The sequence below is a fragment of the Stegastes partitus genome, unplaced genomic scaffold (genome assembly GCF_000690725.1).
Source record: "Stegastes partitus isolate 25-593 unplaced genomic scaffold, Stegastes_partitus-1.0.2 Scaffold56, whole genome shotgun sequence".
Classification (NCBI taxonomy): Eukaryota; Metazoa; Chordata; class Actinopteri; family Pomacentridae; genus Stegastes; species Stegastes partitus.
The window spans coordinates 391144-408057 of NW_007577787.1; the positions used below are offsets into that span (position 1 = coordinate 391144).

Sequence of the window (16914 nt, forward strand, 5' to 3'; positions counted from 1 at the left end):
AAGATAGCAGGCTATAAATGAAATAAATGGAGGCGCTTCTTTAATGGCTGCATCTGTATTGCATGTAATTAGGGAGAAACTATTCAAATGATGAATAAAAGAAAATGCTGCATACAAATATCACGGGACCCTTTGCTTCATTATTACTTTCAGCGTGGCCGTGCTCTAGACTAGAACAAAATGATATCCCTGCATGTGGACGTGGACCAGACCATCTACAGCTACAGTGTCAGTCTGCAAGACCTTCACCGTGTGCGATGGGCCGGCATGCCTCGGTGTCACATCAACCAGCTGCTCAAACAAAGAGAGAAGCTGCAAGAGTGAGAGTGAAGGAGACGGAGAAAGAAACCTATAGATCAAGTGTCCTTCTCTATATACCATACTTTCCTGAGTTGACCTGCAGAGCATTTTAGAATAGATCCAAATGATTTAATAGAGATTAATGGAAGACATATCTGGTTAATTTACATTATGAAAACATTTTTTCCCCCCACATTTATTCTTAATATTCTCAAGGAGTTGGTTGCCATGGTAGCCACAGGGTGATTTAAAAGGAGGATTGTAATCAGACTCTCAGCTCAGTTGCAATGATCATATACACATTAAATTTCAATATACAATATGCTATCGTATAAAGAATCTGCAACTTTTCTGGTTAAAGGTAGATTAAGAAACGCAACAGAATGCATTGACTTAATCTGCAGCCATTAAGTAAAGAATCAACACACTGAGAGAAAATACTGGCATTTATGTAAATGCATGTACCTTTTATGGCCATATAAATGCAGCTGTGCATATGTATCATAAGGGAGTGCGTGTTTTACATATTTGTGTGTGGTTGCCAATGTATACAAATATAAGCGTTGTAAATGTACCAGTCCCTTAGTGGAAGTGTACAGTGTTTGTCAGCTAATTAGCAACATGAGTTACTGCTACAGCAGTTGGGAGAGCGCCTCACACGCAGAGAAAGGCTGATGGGAGCTGATGGGCGCAGCAGAGCGTCATTGCTGGTGACTTGGGAGGAGGAGAGGGGGGGTACAGCTTCTAAACCACTGCTAATGAAGACATCAGCTCACTGGCATAGCCATCTTAGTCACAGGCGAGGCAGCCGTCAAAACCGGCATTATGGCGTGAATAAATTGCTCAGACAGCGTAGACGAATCGTCAGACGTACACATGCCAGCGAGGAGAGAACAAAAACATTTGTGCCTATGAACACACAATTATCTCACTCCAGTAGGGATGGCGGTGTCCTGATGGCACGGCACAGCTAGTCAAATGTGCAGAACTAAACTAAAGAAAACAGCAAATACAATCAGATTGGCTCTGTTTGTTTGATGGATCTGTCTGATTTGAGCTTTGAGCAGATTTGTGTCATCTTTGTCTTTCCTGCATAATTTGGGGACACAGGCAAATACAGTAATCCACAAAGACTGGAATAGAGTGGCTTAAAGCAGCAGACGCAAGAGAAAGTTATTTATTTATTTATTTATTCCCTTTTTTGAGGTTGCTCTCACTGTGCTTATATTGCTTCTGTTATCATGACAATTTAAAGGGTTGGCTGCAGCTCTAGAAACGCCAATCTGCAAATTCTAAGTTCCACAGTGGCATAGGTGTATATAATGAGGAAAAAAATAATGAAAGAGTTACTAAAAGAAGGCCAAATAAAAATGAACGCAAGAAATATTTAAGGTGGAACAGAGATACATGAAGTTGCAGAGAAGACAACTGGATGAAAGCATCATCAGGCAGACAGGCTTCAAACAATGTGTGGTGGAAGCAGCGCCGCCAGATGGGAAATGTTAAAATGTTGTACCAGAGACTTAAAGTCCCTCTGCAGGCTTTGATTAAACTCCTAAGAACTCATCTCGGTGCAGCAAAATTACATATTTAACTTCTTTTTTTCCATGAGAATAATCCCCCACTGTCTTAAAATGCCTTCTTTAGAATGTGCACTTTTGTGAAGTTCCTGCCTCTTTGTGCAGCTCGAGCACACCAGCGCGCCTACGATTTCCTGCTCAAAATCTGTAAGACTATTCTGTGCAACACTGTAATTCTTGGAGTAATTTATCCGTACATGTACAACGTCCGAACCACAAACCAGTCCAGAAGAACAATAGTGAGAGGGAAAGCCCAGCTGTGCAAGTTGGTGTCCTTGGTTTGTTATGTCTGAATCTGTGTTTTATCGGTACACTGCAGTCTCAAGGTGAGATAGCTCAACCATGGCACTGACTGCTTATTCCTCTCATGACATGCCTTCTAGCATGTTAACAAGGTTAAAAACAAAGAAACAACAACTCGACTTTCATCAAAGGAGGCGTCTTTAAAAAGATCATATTTTGAGGAAAATTATTGTATGCGGGTCGTAAATATTTAAATGTGTAATTAAAAAAGAAACGTCTTGATTGAAACTAATTACTTTTTGACATCACCTTTAAGTCTAGGAAAAAACAACAAATGTTCATCATCCTAATTAACACCGCTGGCCTAAAAAACATCACTTGAGAAGGGATGAGTGAATACAGACGTCGGAGCCATTTTTTTTTGAGCACCCTTAAATGAGTTAGAGTTGATTACAGCTACTAATAAGTGTGACAAAATGATCAAATCATCATACATTATGAAGCGTTTGGCATCACATGATCATACATCATACAGAGGACAAAATGATCATAAAGCAGGAACATTGTTATACATCTAGCAGTGCTGGTTGCAAGATGAGAAGACACACACCACCTGGTCTGCAGCAATCTTTTTCTTCATTTCATTCCTATAAGGAAACGTCTAACAAGGAGGTAGTTAAAGTCAAACTGACCATGACATTTCTCCCCTTGCTGCTTTTCAGGAAAACAGTTTGGATGCGAGACTCTGATGAGCATTGGCTGTGAGGAAAGCCTCAATACCAGAGGATGATGTATTGGCTGATTAGCAGCTTGGATGGCCTCTGCTGATAGAGTTCCCCGATAGCTATATTTGTTGCCCTTCTCCGAGATACCAATGAACTAATGTTTTGGAAGCAGCTGACATTTTCCTCTGCTCTCATCCCTTCGCTGAGAGGCCTCTTCTCTGCAGCAGCGCTGTCAGTATCAAAATCAGATAACATCAAACTGTACACAGACAGCGTAGAACCAGCTTAACTGTTTTCTCACCAAGGAAAGTTCACATCAACAACTTCAGTCAGAATCACAGTTGTGCTAAATTAAAAAAAAAAAAAAAAGTGCTGCTCGAGCTGACATCAGACTCTTTGTTACTTCTGTCTCCTTGGTGATGCTTGATTCATATTGCATGGTGACTCCTACCATGTTGGTTGAATGTGTCATCAGCGATTCACACTTGTCATATGTTGCCGTCAGTGGTATGCCTTTGTAATAGAAGCCCAATCATTTTTGAATGATCGTAGTATGAATAATGACATGAGCGATCAGGAATAGCACATACCATAAAAAGGCAATAGTCTCATAGTAAAACCCCTGCATTCTTATAAAGAAGTACTGACAGGACGAGTGTTATCATTTTATCAGCTCTGGAAAGTATGCTGCATTTAATCCCAAAACAGCAAATCTATTTCTTGTTTGTCAGTGGGATAGAAACATCTTTGCTGCCTTATTAAGCGGAGTGGTCTGTGGAGAGTAGGCGAGACGGAATGGCAAAGGAGAAATATGCTAAACTGAGAGTCGGTTAAGATTCATTGTTTAATTCATGTGCCGCAAAAAAAAAAACCTGAAAAAAAAAGCAACAAAATTTTTAAAAATCGGCCTACACAAAAGCGAAGATGTATTTTGACACATGAATCAATACACGCTTCATGGTGTGTTTATAATGGAATCTGAACATGTCATCATCGGTTTCGCTGGAGCTTCTCTCACGGGAGGCACAGCATACTGCAAACATGATTAAAGGTTTCAGTGACACCATATGCACATACGCATGTAGACAGCACCGCAGACATGAAAGACACGTGCATACAAACTGGTACGTTACATTAGCTTAACAGGAGGTACATAAATAAGGCAGCTTTGGGGTATTCATTCATGCAGTTCCAGTATGTGAGAGTACAGCTGTGAAAGAGAAGGGGGAAAAAAAAAAGTGAGCTCTGAGTTTGTTGAGAGCTCCCTTGACAGAGAGCAGAACAGGCTATTACTTCATATTGCACCATTTAAGCTGTTTTTATTTTGGACTCTCCAGCTCCTTCTACCAGCCGGCGCGGTCTCTGGGGATAATAATCAGGCCTCAACAAGAAAAGGCAGACAGCCCTTAACAGTTTAGAGTGTTGTATATAGTTTATGTGTCCATATATTTGTGTGTTGTTGTGTGGGGTTGGATAAATGAGGTAATTCTCTGTGTGTGTTTGCGTGAACAGGCCTGCCACTCACGCACAGTGCGCTACGGTGTTCTCAAACGCTGCTATTGTCGATGACAATGTTCAGCCTGAGGTGTCATCACACCCCCACACCCTTAGAGACATCACACTGACTTCCAGTCTCCACCTGTACGTCTCTATCCAACTTTGTAGGCATTTTTTTTTTCTTACCTCTACTCTCCCACACATACAAACACTTGCTCACCAAGAGACCTCACATCAACAAGAGAAGGGAGAGAAAGCTCCTCGATGGCTTCAAAGTCTTCGATTTTCAGATTGGGTGCTGCAATGACAAGCTGGGAAGCACTTAAACTCCCTCTTCACTATGGGAACCAATTGACCGCCGCATGTCTGTCGTTTTTTTGGGGGGTAACAATAGCTCCCTCTGGTGCTGACAAATGACAAGCCTGAGAGAGAGAGAGAGAGAGAGAAACGGTAAAACCATGTTGCTTTTGGTTCAGACTGGAAACAGAAGGCAGTTCTGTCAGGCTGTGTCCTCTCCTTGTGAGAAAAGGGAATATCAAAGGCGAGACAGAGCCATGAGGGAGTAGGGAGGAGTTGAGGGTATAAGCAAAGAGATTCAGTGAGTCGAGGTGAGAGGAGGCAGTGCTTCAGATGAGACTTTCAGATTTTAGGAGAGACGTTACGTAATTCGCGCAGATGGCAGTTTGAGTGTCTCTCTCCCCCCTATGTTATACCCTTACTTCTGCCAGGACACATTATGCTCTTGTTCAGGAGGGTGTTTTAGGGCTAACTTTGATCACTTCTGCTGTTTGCCAATTGTGTGTGTGTGTATGTGTGTGTGCGAGGATTCATAAAATGACTTTGATAGGGCACTGTTAAACTCACATAAACACCACCTCTTACACAACTGTATTCTAACATGAAACACTTAAATTCTGTTGTTTTAATAGATTTGAAGCTTCACCTGTTCACTGTCTCAGTCTTAGTGTGGTGTATTTTCTATTCCGCACCAATACGAATGTCTTTTCTTGCAGGATTGTAGCATTGGACACCTTTTTATACACATTTTGATTTGATGATGGTGCTAAACTTAAACTCGAGGGATCTCCAAAGTCATAAATGTCTGCGGCAAAGTTTATAGCAAATTAGCAAGCAGTTAAGACTGTACTCCCTCCCTGTATGGCCTCATGGTGGTACAAGAAGAGGAGTTTATAAAAATCGGTTTATTATTCTACTGGAAACCATCAGTGTCTGTAAAGAGTACTTCAAAAAAGTTCTTGGTCCCACCAGAAAACATCACAGAACAGGGCTCCAGACTGCGATTATTTTGGTCGCTTTTGGAACTATTTTTTGAGAGTATGCAAGTTGAAATTTCGACTGGCTGCATTTGTGTGAGTGCATGATGGTCATTAAGCTGTTTTGGTGTCACTGTAACTGGCGCAGGCAGCTACTGAGTTAACCACAGCAGTGGAAAGCAGCACTTTTATAAGTTTGGTGGACTGTGGTATTTACACTTGAAAATTAGGTCTTCTCGTGAAATGTGGAGCGCACCTGCATTTTCTATGAGCATCGTACAAAAAAACAATACTTGGTTTCATCTCAGACAAATCTGACACGAGAATGGTCCAGTTTAACTATTTTCACACGCCTGTCTGAGCACCGCAGCCACCAAGCGGCAGATACCACAACCTGCAATGTGGGACGTTTAGCGAACATCTGTAAGTTTTCTATCAATAAGCAGATGTTCAACAAGTGATGTGTTTTTGCCTGTGACAAGGTGGGAGGTGCGGCTAAATAAGAAAGATGGTCACACCAGTGCCACCAGTGAAAAAGTTAGTCTGGAGCCCTGCAGAAGAAAGATTATGTTTGCATTATTTTTCAATGTGATCTCCTTTAACTTCAAACAAATTTGTCGACCAAGAGGTGACCTTTGCAGAAGAAGGTCACATCTCGACCCTCCAGATACTCCTCAATAGCATACATGTCTTTTTTTATCAATCTGAAACTGGTGATCCTGCAAGTTAGATTAGTTTGGGAAACAGATAGAAGTGAGCTGGTGCAGGTCAAGCAGTAATGTGCATGGGGCAACAGGTCAAAGCCACATTTGGGTACGTCTGCTTCTTGTGCGGGCACATTGTCCTGGAGCAACAGTATACAAACACAAAGCTTTCATGTCCTTGCAAATGAACAACAAACTTTCGAGTTTTTTCAGACAGTTATAAAAGGGTTTTATAGTATACAGTTATGTCCCAAAGTGGGAGTCACGACCCTTGTAGGCCGAGAATTGTTGAAGTACCCTTGTATAGTTTTACTAATGCGCAAAAGTTGAACTATTTCACTCAGTGAGCAAATATTTTGCCATGTTGGCAGTATTAGATGAAAAGTCAAGGGATCACCATCAGAATTCATCCTCTGGACATCATGAATTTCTGCACCAAATTCCTAACAATCCCTCTAATAACTGACATTTCACACATACCAAAAGTGTCCTCAAGGTGGCGCTCAAGGAAAAGTCAGGGGAGCACCAGAAGCACAAGTGAAAACAGTTCTATTCAGTTTGGAGCTGTGCCACATAGGTGTGTTAGAAACCAGACAGACAGCTCACATACCTAAAAGAAATGTACCCATTATCAACGTCTGCAGGTATGCATATTTTATTCTTGCTTTTGCTTTCGCATGAGTAATCCCCTTTCAGTTTCATTGCCAATAAAGAGGTAGCTTTTACTTTAATCCCATATAGGTATACTGCAGTGGCATTACTCATTTACATTTGTGTGGTATAGCTTTCACAGCAGCGTTTACACGTTTGTGTGTGTTTACAACAGAACTGTTGCTTCTGCAGTTGAAGATGTTATAGAAGAATGGTTACACAGTTTTCCTGAAATCTAGTCCCTTCATGACACATGAGGGGTAGAGCATCAAGCTGATGCCAAATCAGATCTGGAACAAGACCACAGCAACAGAGATAACCAGCTCAAAGTATCCAGCAGTCAAGCACCTATGGGTTTAGAAAAGAGAAGGATTATAGCTGTGGGCTTGTAAATCCCACTTTTCGCTATGCACTGCATGCAGCAGCGCTACTGTCAAAACAAAAATTGATGATATGACTGTTTAATATGTTAATGTTAGAGACTTCGTTAAGGCAAAGAGCATGAAGAGGGAGCTGTAGCACGGCTGCCGCTGCAGACGCTGGTTTGCCCCCGCTACATTTAATCTTTGCTGCATAGACACAAGCATTGATTTGCCTCCCAAATTCAATGTTTCTTTGTTTGCTCTGACAGGCATTGCCATGGAAACACAAGGGAGTGGAATTACAGTAAAGTTAAGAGGGAGCCTGTAAGAGGGAGTCAGTCCACCAGACTGTGAAGGGCTGGTATAATTCAAGACCAAACGTAGCACTACATCATCTCTTCTGGGGCTGAGGAGACTACAGCTGTCTCAGAGTTTCTTAGTGGTACTTTTGGTCTTACATATCCTTCAGAAAAACAGTAAGTTTTACCTCAAGGTGTACATAGCTGGTATAAAGTCATCAGACAAGAACCTCTCTCTGTATGGGAGCAATCTGGTGTCTAGGCCTTTTTCCTCAAAAGTAAAAGCAAGAACTGGATTCTGCTCCAGCCTCTGACACAGATGGGGGTGTTAAACATTGATATGGCTGATGCAGGGAGAAAACGAGACAGGATAGGGAGGGAAAGAGAGAGAAAGAGCGGCTCTACATTCGTCTTGATTTTGATTCGTTTACACTCTGGTATCTTTTTTTTTTATTTTTTTTTTTCAATGCAGCAACTCCATAGCAACTTATAGCAGAGATTCAGAATCTTGTTTGCATATGCACAAATAAATACAAGGCAGTCTGTGTTTATTTGGACAGAGACACATTTTTATTTTTGACCACTGGGCGATCAAGTTACACTGCTGATGGTAATTATAACACTTTCTATGATTGCAAATCATTCACAAGTCACGTCTGTGTGATGTGTACGACTCATGGATATTAATAGATTTTTTGGTATCTTTGCTGGTCTTTACCTTTAGTTTTTACATCCTGAAGACCTTTAATCTGGTTTTTAGGATGTCAAAACACTGCAAAATGTGCATTGTTCAATCATTGTGGATGTGAACAGCCATGACACTCAATTTTACAGTTATTGTTGCATTTCAAATCAAATATGCTGGAGTCGAGCCACGGCAAAGTTCCAGAGTTGTATTACATATGAACTTTATGTCCACACACACACACACATACACACACGCACACACACACACACACATAGTCCCTGAAGCACACTACTGCACAAACATCTTTCATGTCTCATGTATAATTGAAACTGTGTATCCAGAATCATATGTAAATGAGACGTGTGCTCGTCATCACAAACACTGTCTGAGCTTCAACAAGAAAATTATGTCATGACAGCAAAAAATAATGCCTGCATTAACAGATTGTAACTTCCACTACATGACTGCATCCTCTTCACAAAGCGAATCTGTCTGTACAAATGTCACAAGTGCTGTTCAGCAGATCTGCAGACCACATTTGCAACTGTCCTGCGCCCAACCACAGCACACTTCCTGCTTGATTCATAGCTGTCTTATGGAGAAAAGGTCGTCATCTTGCCGCATTTCGGATTGAGCCGCTCCCACAGACATGCTATGCTTTGACTTCTCCCTATCAAAGACAAAGTACCTGGCTGCTCTGTCTGTTGCTACATGAAAAGGAATCTGTCAGTAATAAGAGTATGTTTCTTTGTAGGTGTTAAGCCACAGCGTTGATCTGCTGCCGAGCTCGACTGTCCATTGCAGGCAGTAAAAAGCTGGCGATTATGCAAAGAAGTTTTAGCTGCAAAATGAAAAGTGCCTGTTTAATTTCAAAGCTGTAATGAATTTCAGTAATTCATGAAGGCAAAAATTATTCCCAGCTTCACAGAAAGTAACACATTTAAACTATTTTTATGGAACATTACAAAAAGAGTCATTAATAAGAGTTCTTGAACTCTGATTTAAAAAAATAAAATAAATGCACAGTGCAACTTTTACAATTCTAAAACATTTTTTTCATAAACTGCATAAAAAATACAGTAGGATTTTCCTCTGCTCTCCTTGAAGTCGGACGTTCAGTCTTCTACACTGGGTTTGGCTGTCAGAGACTGTTCAGCCCAGAGAGACTCTTTCGCCTTCTTTCCTCCTGAGACCTTACTCTTGCGTATCATCAGCACCAGGAATATTATGACCAAAAGTGAGACGATTACAATCACTACTGTAATCCCTATCCAGGTACTAGAATTGCATCCGGACAGGGCTTGAACATTTCCTGCAAAGAAAAAGACAAAAATGTATTTCCACATCATTTTCTGCTTCTGATATTTACTAAAAGATTACATTATCACATAAAGATGTGCTTACCTTCTGTAATAACGCTGACAGTCATGTTCCCTGACCTTTCCACTGCAAACTTTCTCCACTCATGAGGCGGTGATGGGATCCACTCCTCTACCTCACAGAAATATAAGCCACTATTTTCAGGACCAGACTTCAGGACTGCAAGGTTGAACCGACCAGTTACAGGGTGGCTAAATCTTAGCTGAACATCCTTCTCAAACCAGTCTTGTAGGGTAGAGTTTCGGTAAACTGTGAATATGGGGCGTTGTGTAGTTTCTGTTGCTTTCTGCCAAAACCACGTGACCTGGAATTTTGATTCGTTGCTAGATTGTTTGTCGATGTGACAAGGGATTGTGAAATCCTCAGATATGCTTAGATTCAACTCCACTTCTTCCTTTGCAATGGACAGACTTTTCTCTGTGAAAAAGCACACAGGTAGCAAGAAACATTTGTATTAAACTTTAGTTTAACAAGGCAAACCAATCAATGAGACTTTAATGAAAATCCTAGGAACACAAGGGAGAAATCAGGGAACTGAGGCAAAGAAGAGATTAGGAGTCTTTGCAAAGAGCGAACACAGAAAACACAGCAAAATAAATCTGTAACACTAAAAGACGCAGTAAAAGGGTGCAGGCAAGATCGATGTACATTACAAAGTACAGATGGCAGATGGCATCAACACCACGAGAGAGGTGGAAATGGTGTGCAAGAGAAGCGTGACCAAGAGAAGTGGTCGTTGTTGCTGAGAAATAGTTACATGTATGGTTGGTTTCACAAACACATGCATGAAGACATATACACCATCACATGGTTTTTTGAATGCACTGACTATTAATAAATTGTAAATGAAAATATATAGTTAGACTATAGTTAGAGCTAAATGACTATCCAATCACTATAACCGCCTCATCCTGTAGACGTCAGCAGACATTGGCAGCTGATCCTCAAAGTACAGCTGGACAGGTTGCCAGTTCATTGCACAGTGAACACAAAGAGATGGACAACCACGCAGCTCACACTCAATTTAGAATCACTTAATAACCTGACATGCATGTCTTTGGACAGTGGGAGGATGGATAATATGACTCTCATGGCTCTGCTGTTAATGCAAAGCTCAGCTAATAGCTAGTTAACTTATCTTTGCACAAATGCAGTCGGACACTGATGGCCTGACTTTCCAAAAGTTTGAACATGTGACTTCAGCACATTCAAGCCATACAAAAATGAAGCACCCATGCAAACACATGCCACATTAAGCTGCCTGCATAATGCTCTAAAAGATTAGATCGTACCTGCAACAGTTACATTTAATGAGATGGGGCCAGCACTGTCAGAGGCCTTTTGCTGCCAGCGACCTTCATTATCCAGCTGGTATTGCTCCACTTGGCACCAGTAGGCCCCGCTGTCCCCTTCATGGGCCCTCTGAATTGTTAGGTAGAAGCTACTCTTAGTGGGTCTGAGGAGACAAAGTCGTGCTTGCAGGCCTCTGAGTTCTTTGTTCTCTGGGTAACTCAGCAGGCCTGTGTGGTCCAGCTCGACCAGAGAGGTATTCGTGGTGGAAGAACTGTGCACAGTGTAGAACCAAGTGACTTTGTAGAAAAAGGAAGCGCTGGATGCACCTGAGATAATGTTACATTTGAGCTCTACGTCATCTCCTTCACGGTAAACCAACGGCGGCTCAGTCTTATTTAAACGAAGGTCATTGGCTAGAGAATGAGAGTGGGAAGAGAAGAGAGGAAGAAACATATCAAAAGATGACATTTTGTTATTATTTTTTGAATGGTATGAGCTGAATTTTGCTAATTCAACTTGTTGCATCAACATTTTCAGTGAGCTTATTAAAAAAAATGTAAAAATTAAAAATTAAAAACATACTTACCAGGCTCAGTAACTGTTAGCTTTGTAGTTTTGGACACTTTGGACACTTTATACCAATCACCACGAGGATCTTGTAGCCACTCCACCACCTCACATATGTATGAACCTTTGTCTGAGATTCTAGCCTGGCGAATGGTCAACTCAAAGCTCGGTCCTTTAGAACGCCTCATGCTGATGCGCTGTCTGTGGCTCAGCTCCACCTTGGGTCCAAATGTCACTAAGGCATTCCTGTCTGAGCTCACAATGGTCTTATTTTCTGCTTCTTGCTGGAGCAGCCAGGTGACAGAATAGTGAGAAGATGAAGAGGAATTTGAGACAACTGAGCATTTTATTTCCGTGTCAGTGTTGATATTTGCAGTCAAGGTGGGGCTGGAGGACAGAGTAAGCTTGCTTTCTAGAAGAAGGAAACAAAAATTCTTGGTGAGAGGAGAGGACAACTAAGTTTCATTAAAAAAATAAATGCTCAGAAGATGAACTCCATCATTACAAATATAAGCAGTACCTGGGTTCAGCACCTTCACAGCCAGTGGATTGGATGGATTCAGCTTCTTGAGTACATTCTCGTAGACAATAGACACCGAGCACTGGTAGCTCCCTTCCTCTCTATGGCTGGCACCGATGATTTGCAGATAGTGAACAACTTCATTTGAATTGCTTTGTACTTTCAATTGGTAGCGGTCTTGGTTTCCAAACCAACTGATGGCACCGTCGGAGTACAGTGTTACGATGTTATCAACATTGGAGGCATCACGTTGCAGGCTCCAAGCCAGCGTTATTGGCATGCGCGGCCCTTTGACTCTGCACATCAACTCCACATTTTCTCCTACAGTTGCTTTGTTGCTCCGACTTATCAGATACACTTTCACCATCGACTCTGAAACACAAGAAGTGGTCGGCAGCAGCAAGCAAAAAAGGAGAAGTTGGTGGTTATATTGTTTTCATGCAATCATGATTGTTCAAAATAAAAAAGAGATGTGAGAAAGGACACGTCCAAAGTACGATTTGCTTTTTCTGTCATTCATGCTTACCCTTATTGGTGTGCACATCTTTTCTTAAGATCACTTCTTTCTTTATAGGAAAGGTTAAATGACTAGAAGCATCAGCGTATATGGAACATGTCCTTTCATTCATTGAATATCAAGTCTGTCTGTGTCATCATACTCGCCTTCATATAAGGTTTAGAACTTTAAGAACTAGGAGTTTTAGCACAATGAGAAAATCTGTTTTCCCCTAATCATATGCAAATTTATTCAGTGAGACACTCCAAAGAGTCTACTTTTGTGTCATTTCAACAAATTGATGTTATTAGAATTTCAAGTCTAAAGCCCTGGAAGTGAACCCAGGATATCATAATTGCTTACACCCAACAACACAAGAGTATTAGAAGACAAAACATTCTGAAGACGTAGGTTTTAGTCATGATTGAGCTAAAAATGCAAAGTCTGTGCTGATTGAAATCAATAGCAATTTTCCTCTTGGAAGCATGAAAGTGCAATTATCATGGCAATCTGTCTGTTGAGTTTTGAAATGTCTTGTGTGCACACTTAATGCTTCGACTGACGGCAGCACACCAAGAAGATGTAGCCTTTCCAGTGCTGAAAAACGCTACATCATCTTGGGATCATGAATTTGCTGGGTAAATTGCTTCTAATCAGATTTCTTGTGTGGAAATTGAAGGTTTGACCTGATAGTGGGGCTACAGTTAGCATCAGAGGGATTGTCAAAGCATCAGGGGACAATGAATATCCAGGTTATATTTCATAGAAATCTGGACACAAGTTGCCAGTTAATCTTACTATGACCTAAACAGTTGCATAGATTTGTGTACAGACTGGCAGACCTATGTCATGTTAACCAAAGTTCTTATCTTAGCCTTCTCTGTTGTCAGTCAAAACCTAAACAAAGTGTTTTCCCACTGATGTTTCACAATAATGACGTTAATGATGATGTTTTTGTACAGAACAGTCATACCACTTGAGGAACCTGTTGCACAATATGTAGGTTTCATCATTTGTCTAGAGTGGTTTGCACAACGCAGACTGACTGTCTTAGAGACGTGTCTTACCTATGGGGGTCACTGCCACAGAAGCAGCTTGTGACTGGCTGTAAATCTTGCTGTTGGCCTTCCATTCAGACACAGCACACTGGTAGACACCTGAATCGGAGGGTGTGACCTTATCAAGCTCCAAGATGAAGTTGTCCGTTGCTGGACGCAGCGATCTTACTTTGCGACTCATGAACTCCTCCGCTTTCTCCACAACGCCCTCCTGACTCAGACTGATGAGACTGGTGAACGGCGCCGATGGTGTGGATGATGATTTGCGTTGCCAGGTGACAGAGAGCTGACCTTTAACCCCATCCACTTTACAGGAGAGTCTCAGCATATCCCCTTCGGTGACATTTACAGCGCCTTGCATTTTGACTGAGAGTCCACTTTCTGTGACGAGATAAGGCAACAGACAGATGGCATGGCTTTGTGTGAGAAGACAAAAATAGAAAAATTCACACTAATAGAAACTTTGAACTTTTTATAGTAACTTTCTTCAAGCTGTGTTTGTGCGACATAAAATCAAGATGGTGAAAGGAACGGCAATAAATCCTGAATGTGTGCCAGTGTGTGTGTGTGTGTGTGTGTGTCAGATAGTATGGGCTCACTTTGACACACCTGGGGCTGAAATGCTGACCAGCTGGGAGTTGGAGTCCTGGGAAGCTCCCTGTGTAAAGGCACCATCCTGGCCTCTGTTCTGAGGCTGTGCTCTGCAAACATACTTCCCCTGGTCAGTGGTTCTGACAGGCTGTAAGATGAGACGGTAATCTCTGTTCCCTATACGGGTGGCTCTGAGGTCCCCTTCTTTCTCTCGACTGCTGTATTCTGGCCCAACAGACAGAACACCTGTCGGGCCGAGGCGGGCCAACTCAACAGTTCCCCGAAGAAAAGCCACAGAGAAGAACCTTTCCTCCAAGTTCTGTGTGTCTATGCTGCAGGACAGCATCAGCTCCTGCCCCTCCTGCAGGGTTGTCTGCTGGGCCGACATTTTTACCACAAGAGACGTCGTGTCTGGCACCACTTCTACTCAAGGCAACAAATAAAACCACAGAGACAAAAGAATAGTCACGCACATCCTGTCAGAAAGCCACAGTTACCGTGCAGAGCAAAAGCAAAGATGAATGTGATGACAAGCAATAAGATGTGCCAGCTAATATAGTGTTACTGAATAAATGGTTGCTGGTTCTAACCTCTGGCTTTGACTTTCAGGGTAATTTTCTCGGCTTCCTTCTGTGCGATGGAGTACCAGGAGCGATCAGGGTCTTGGATCCACTCCTGAGCCTGGCAGTAGATCTTACCTTGGTCTGACACCTCAAGCTGAGCCATCTTTAGCCTGTACGAGGTTTCTCCCAATTTATCTAAGCTTATGAGTCCTGCTTGGTAACGCTCTCCAAACCCCGGCCCTGGCTTCAGTGTGAAGTCTTTGTCCAGAGAAATGATAGGTTGAGCGGTGGACTCTCCATCTTTATGGAGGTACCAGGCAAAGGACAGATGGGTGTGCTGGATGGTGGTACTGACGGCTTGGCAAGTTAAAGTGAGAGCTTCACCCTCGTTAAAACTCAGTGAGGTGGAGTCAGGTGAAGAAACACTCAGGGAGTTGTCAATCACTGTGGCACCACATCAGAGACAGAGAAATGAGAAGTCACACATGGTTCAACATTTATCTTTAACATTACAATACGTGATGACAGATACAATGAAAAGCAGACTCTAAAACTGAGAATAATAATTGATTACCTTTAACAGTTGTCTTAACACTGTAGACTCCATAATAGCCACTTTCTAAGTTAACTGCAGTGCATTCATAGTCCCCTTCATCATCTTTCCGTAGGCTTTGTATCTTAAACTTGACTGAGTTTAGAGATGTACGTTCCAGAGCGATTTCGTCTTGCATTACACGTTCTTGATAAACAGCATAGCCAAAACTTGGGTCCTGGGTGCTGATGATGTTGAGCTCGAAATTTGGCTTTGCAGGCTTAAAAACACGGTATTCAAAATGTTTTGTGGCGGCTTCATCGATGAAGCCACTTACACGGCAGGAGATGGAGAGCTCAGAGCCAACGACGCGATACAGAGGTCCAGCCTGTGCCTCAGTGAGAACCGCGGCTTCACCTGAGTGAAGAACAGACAAAACACAGATGTTGAATCCGCAACTTCACGTGTCAGTGATGTTTTTCGGTTGCTAACTTTAGTCTCAGTGTTGCATCTCTAACAGTCTCTAGGCTGTTGCAGCACAATGAAATAAATATAAACCTTCACGTTTCCATGGTTTGTTACAGGGAACTGATTTCATCCCACAGAAAGCGAGCAGTAATTGCAGATTTGCCATGAAAGTGATTAACGAGGCAATTTGTTTGCCTACATCAATTAAATTGTTATTAAAAACAAGAAAGGAATACCAAAGGAGAATTATCATTTGTGAATCATCGAGTTTAATCTCAGAAGTTTCTACTGAATGCAATTTTGAAAATGTTTGAAAATAAGTTGCCAAAAGCACAGACAGTGTTTAAGATTTGTTAGACACATTGAGTTTAATAAGCATATTTATTAATAGATGTTTGATTTATTTGTATATATTGGTGACATATTCAGGATTGACACTCTCTAAGTAACTTAATTAATTGTTGAAACAAGTAAGTTCTACTTAAAATTCACTCAACAGCACCAATCTTATGGCTTTGCTTATTACTCCTTACTTTTCTGTTCTTTTTAACAAGATCATGTAGTTTGCAAAGTAAGTAAGTAGCTAATATTCTACCATAGTTTCACTGAGCATAATCACCCACAAGAATCCAATGCAATTCCAGGAATGAAATCTAGTACTTACCATGATGCACAAGTAAAGCCAGACAGAGGAGCAAATTGGCCCTCCAAAGGGAGTGCAGGGAATACCTCATCCTGAGCCTGCTTCAGATGTACGCTCTCTTCATAGCCTAGCAGTTGTGATCAAGCTCTTAGTTAGTCTGCCTGTGTGCAAATCTGCGACTGTGCTTTGTCATACTTATTGAAGTGGGTTATGCTTCCTGTAGGTAGCTTAGTTACACGAAGAGGAAGTCTGAGATATTTCCTGCACACCCAAAGTTGCAGCACCTAATTATGTTTCTCAAAAATGTTCACGCGCAGGTGGCTCTTGGTGAAGTTTTGCAGAAAAAGAGACTTATAGCAAATTTGTTCTTGATAAGATTTGGGTGAGATACACATCCACGGTTAGAAAGCGCTCTTATTAAAGGCCTCATACATACATACATGGTTTGACACTGAGTGTATTAAATGTGATACAAACTTT

General features: G+C 41.7%; 1 protein-coding gene across 1 annotated transcript; it reads right to left on the minus strand.

Moving 5' to 3' along the window:
- Positions 1–8182: 8182 nt before the first annotated feature.
- LOC103352920 (immunoglobulin superfamily member 3-like) lies at positions 8183–16612 on the minus strand. The gene is made up of 10 exons (XM_008275627.1): positions 16456–16612; positions 15366–15740; positions 14819–15235; positions 14247–14651; positions 13647–14018; positions 12084–12455; positions 11583–11975; positions 10996–11409; positions 9728–10120; positions 8183–9635 (listed from the first exon to the last, which is right to left on the minus strand). The coding sequence occupies exons 1-10, from the start codon at positions 16523–16525 to the stop codon at positions 9439–9441; spliced, it is 3408 nt and encodes a 1135-aa protein (XP_008273849.1). The 5' UTR covers positions 16526–16612; the 3' UTR covers positions 8183–9438.
- Positions 16613–16914: the final 302 nt, after the last annotated feature.

Bases quoted from the DNA above. Each gene is read 5' to 3' on its own strand.
- LOC103352920 (XM_008275627.1), bottom strand. From the start codon at position 16,525: ATGAGGTATTCCCTGCACTCCCTTTGGAGGGCCAATTTGCTCCTCTGT. The intron at 14,652-14,818 runs GTTAGAACCAGC...TGCCTTGAGTAG, and splicing joins CCTGAAAGTCAAAGCCAGAG to AAGTGGTGCCAGACACGACG. The intron at 11,976-12,083 runs GTACTGCTTATA...TCCTTCTTCTAG, and splicing joins TGTGAAGGTGCTGAACCCAG to AAAGCAAGCTTACTCTGTCC.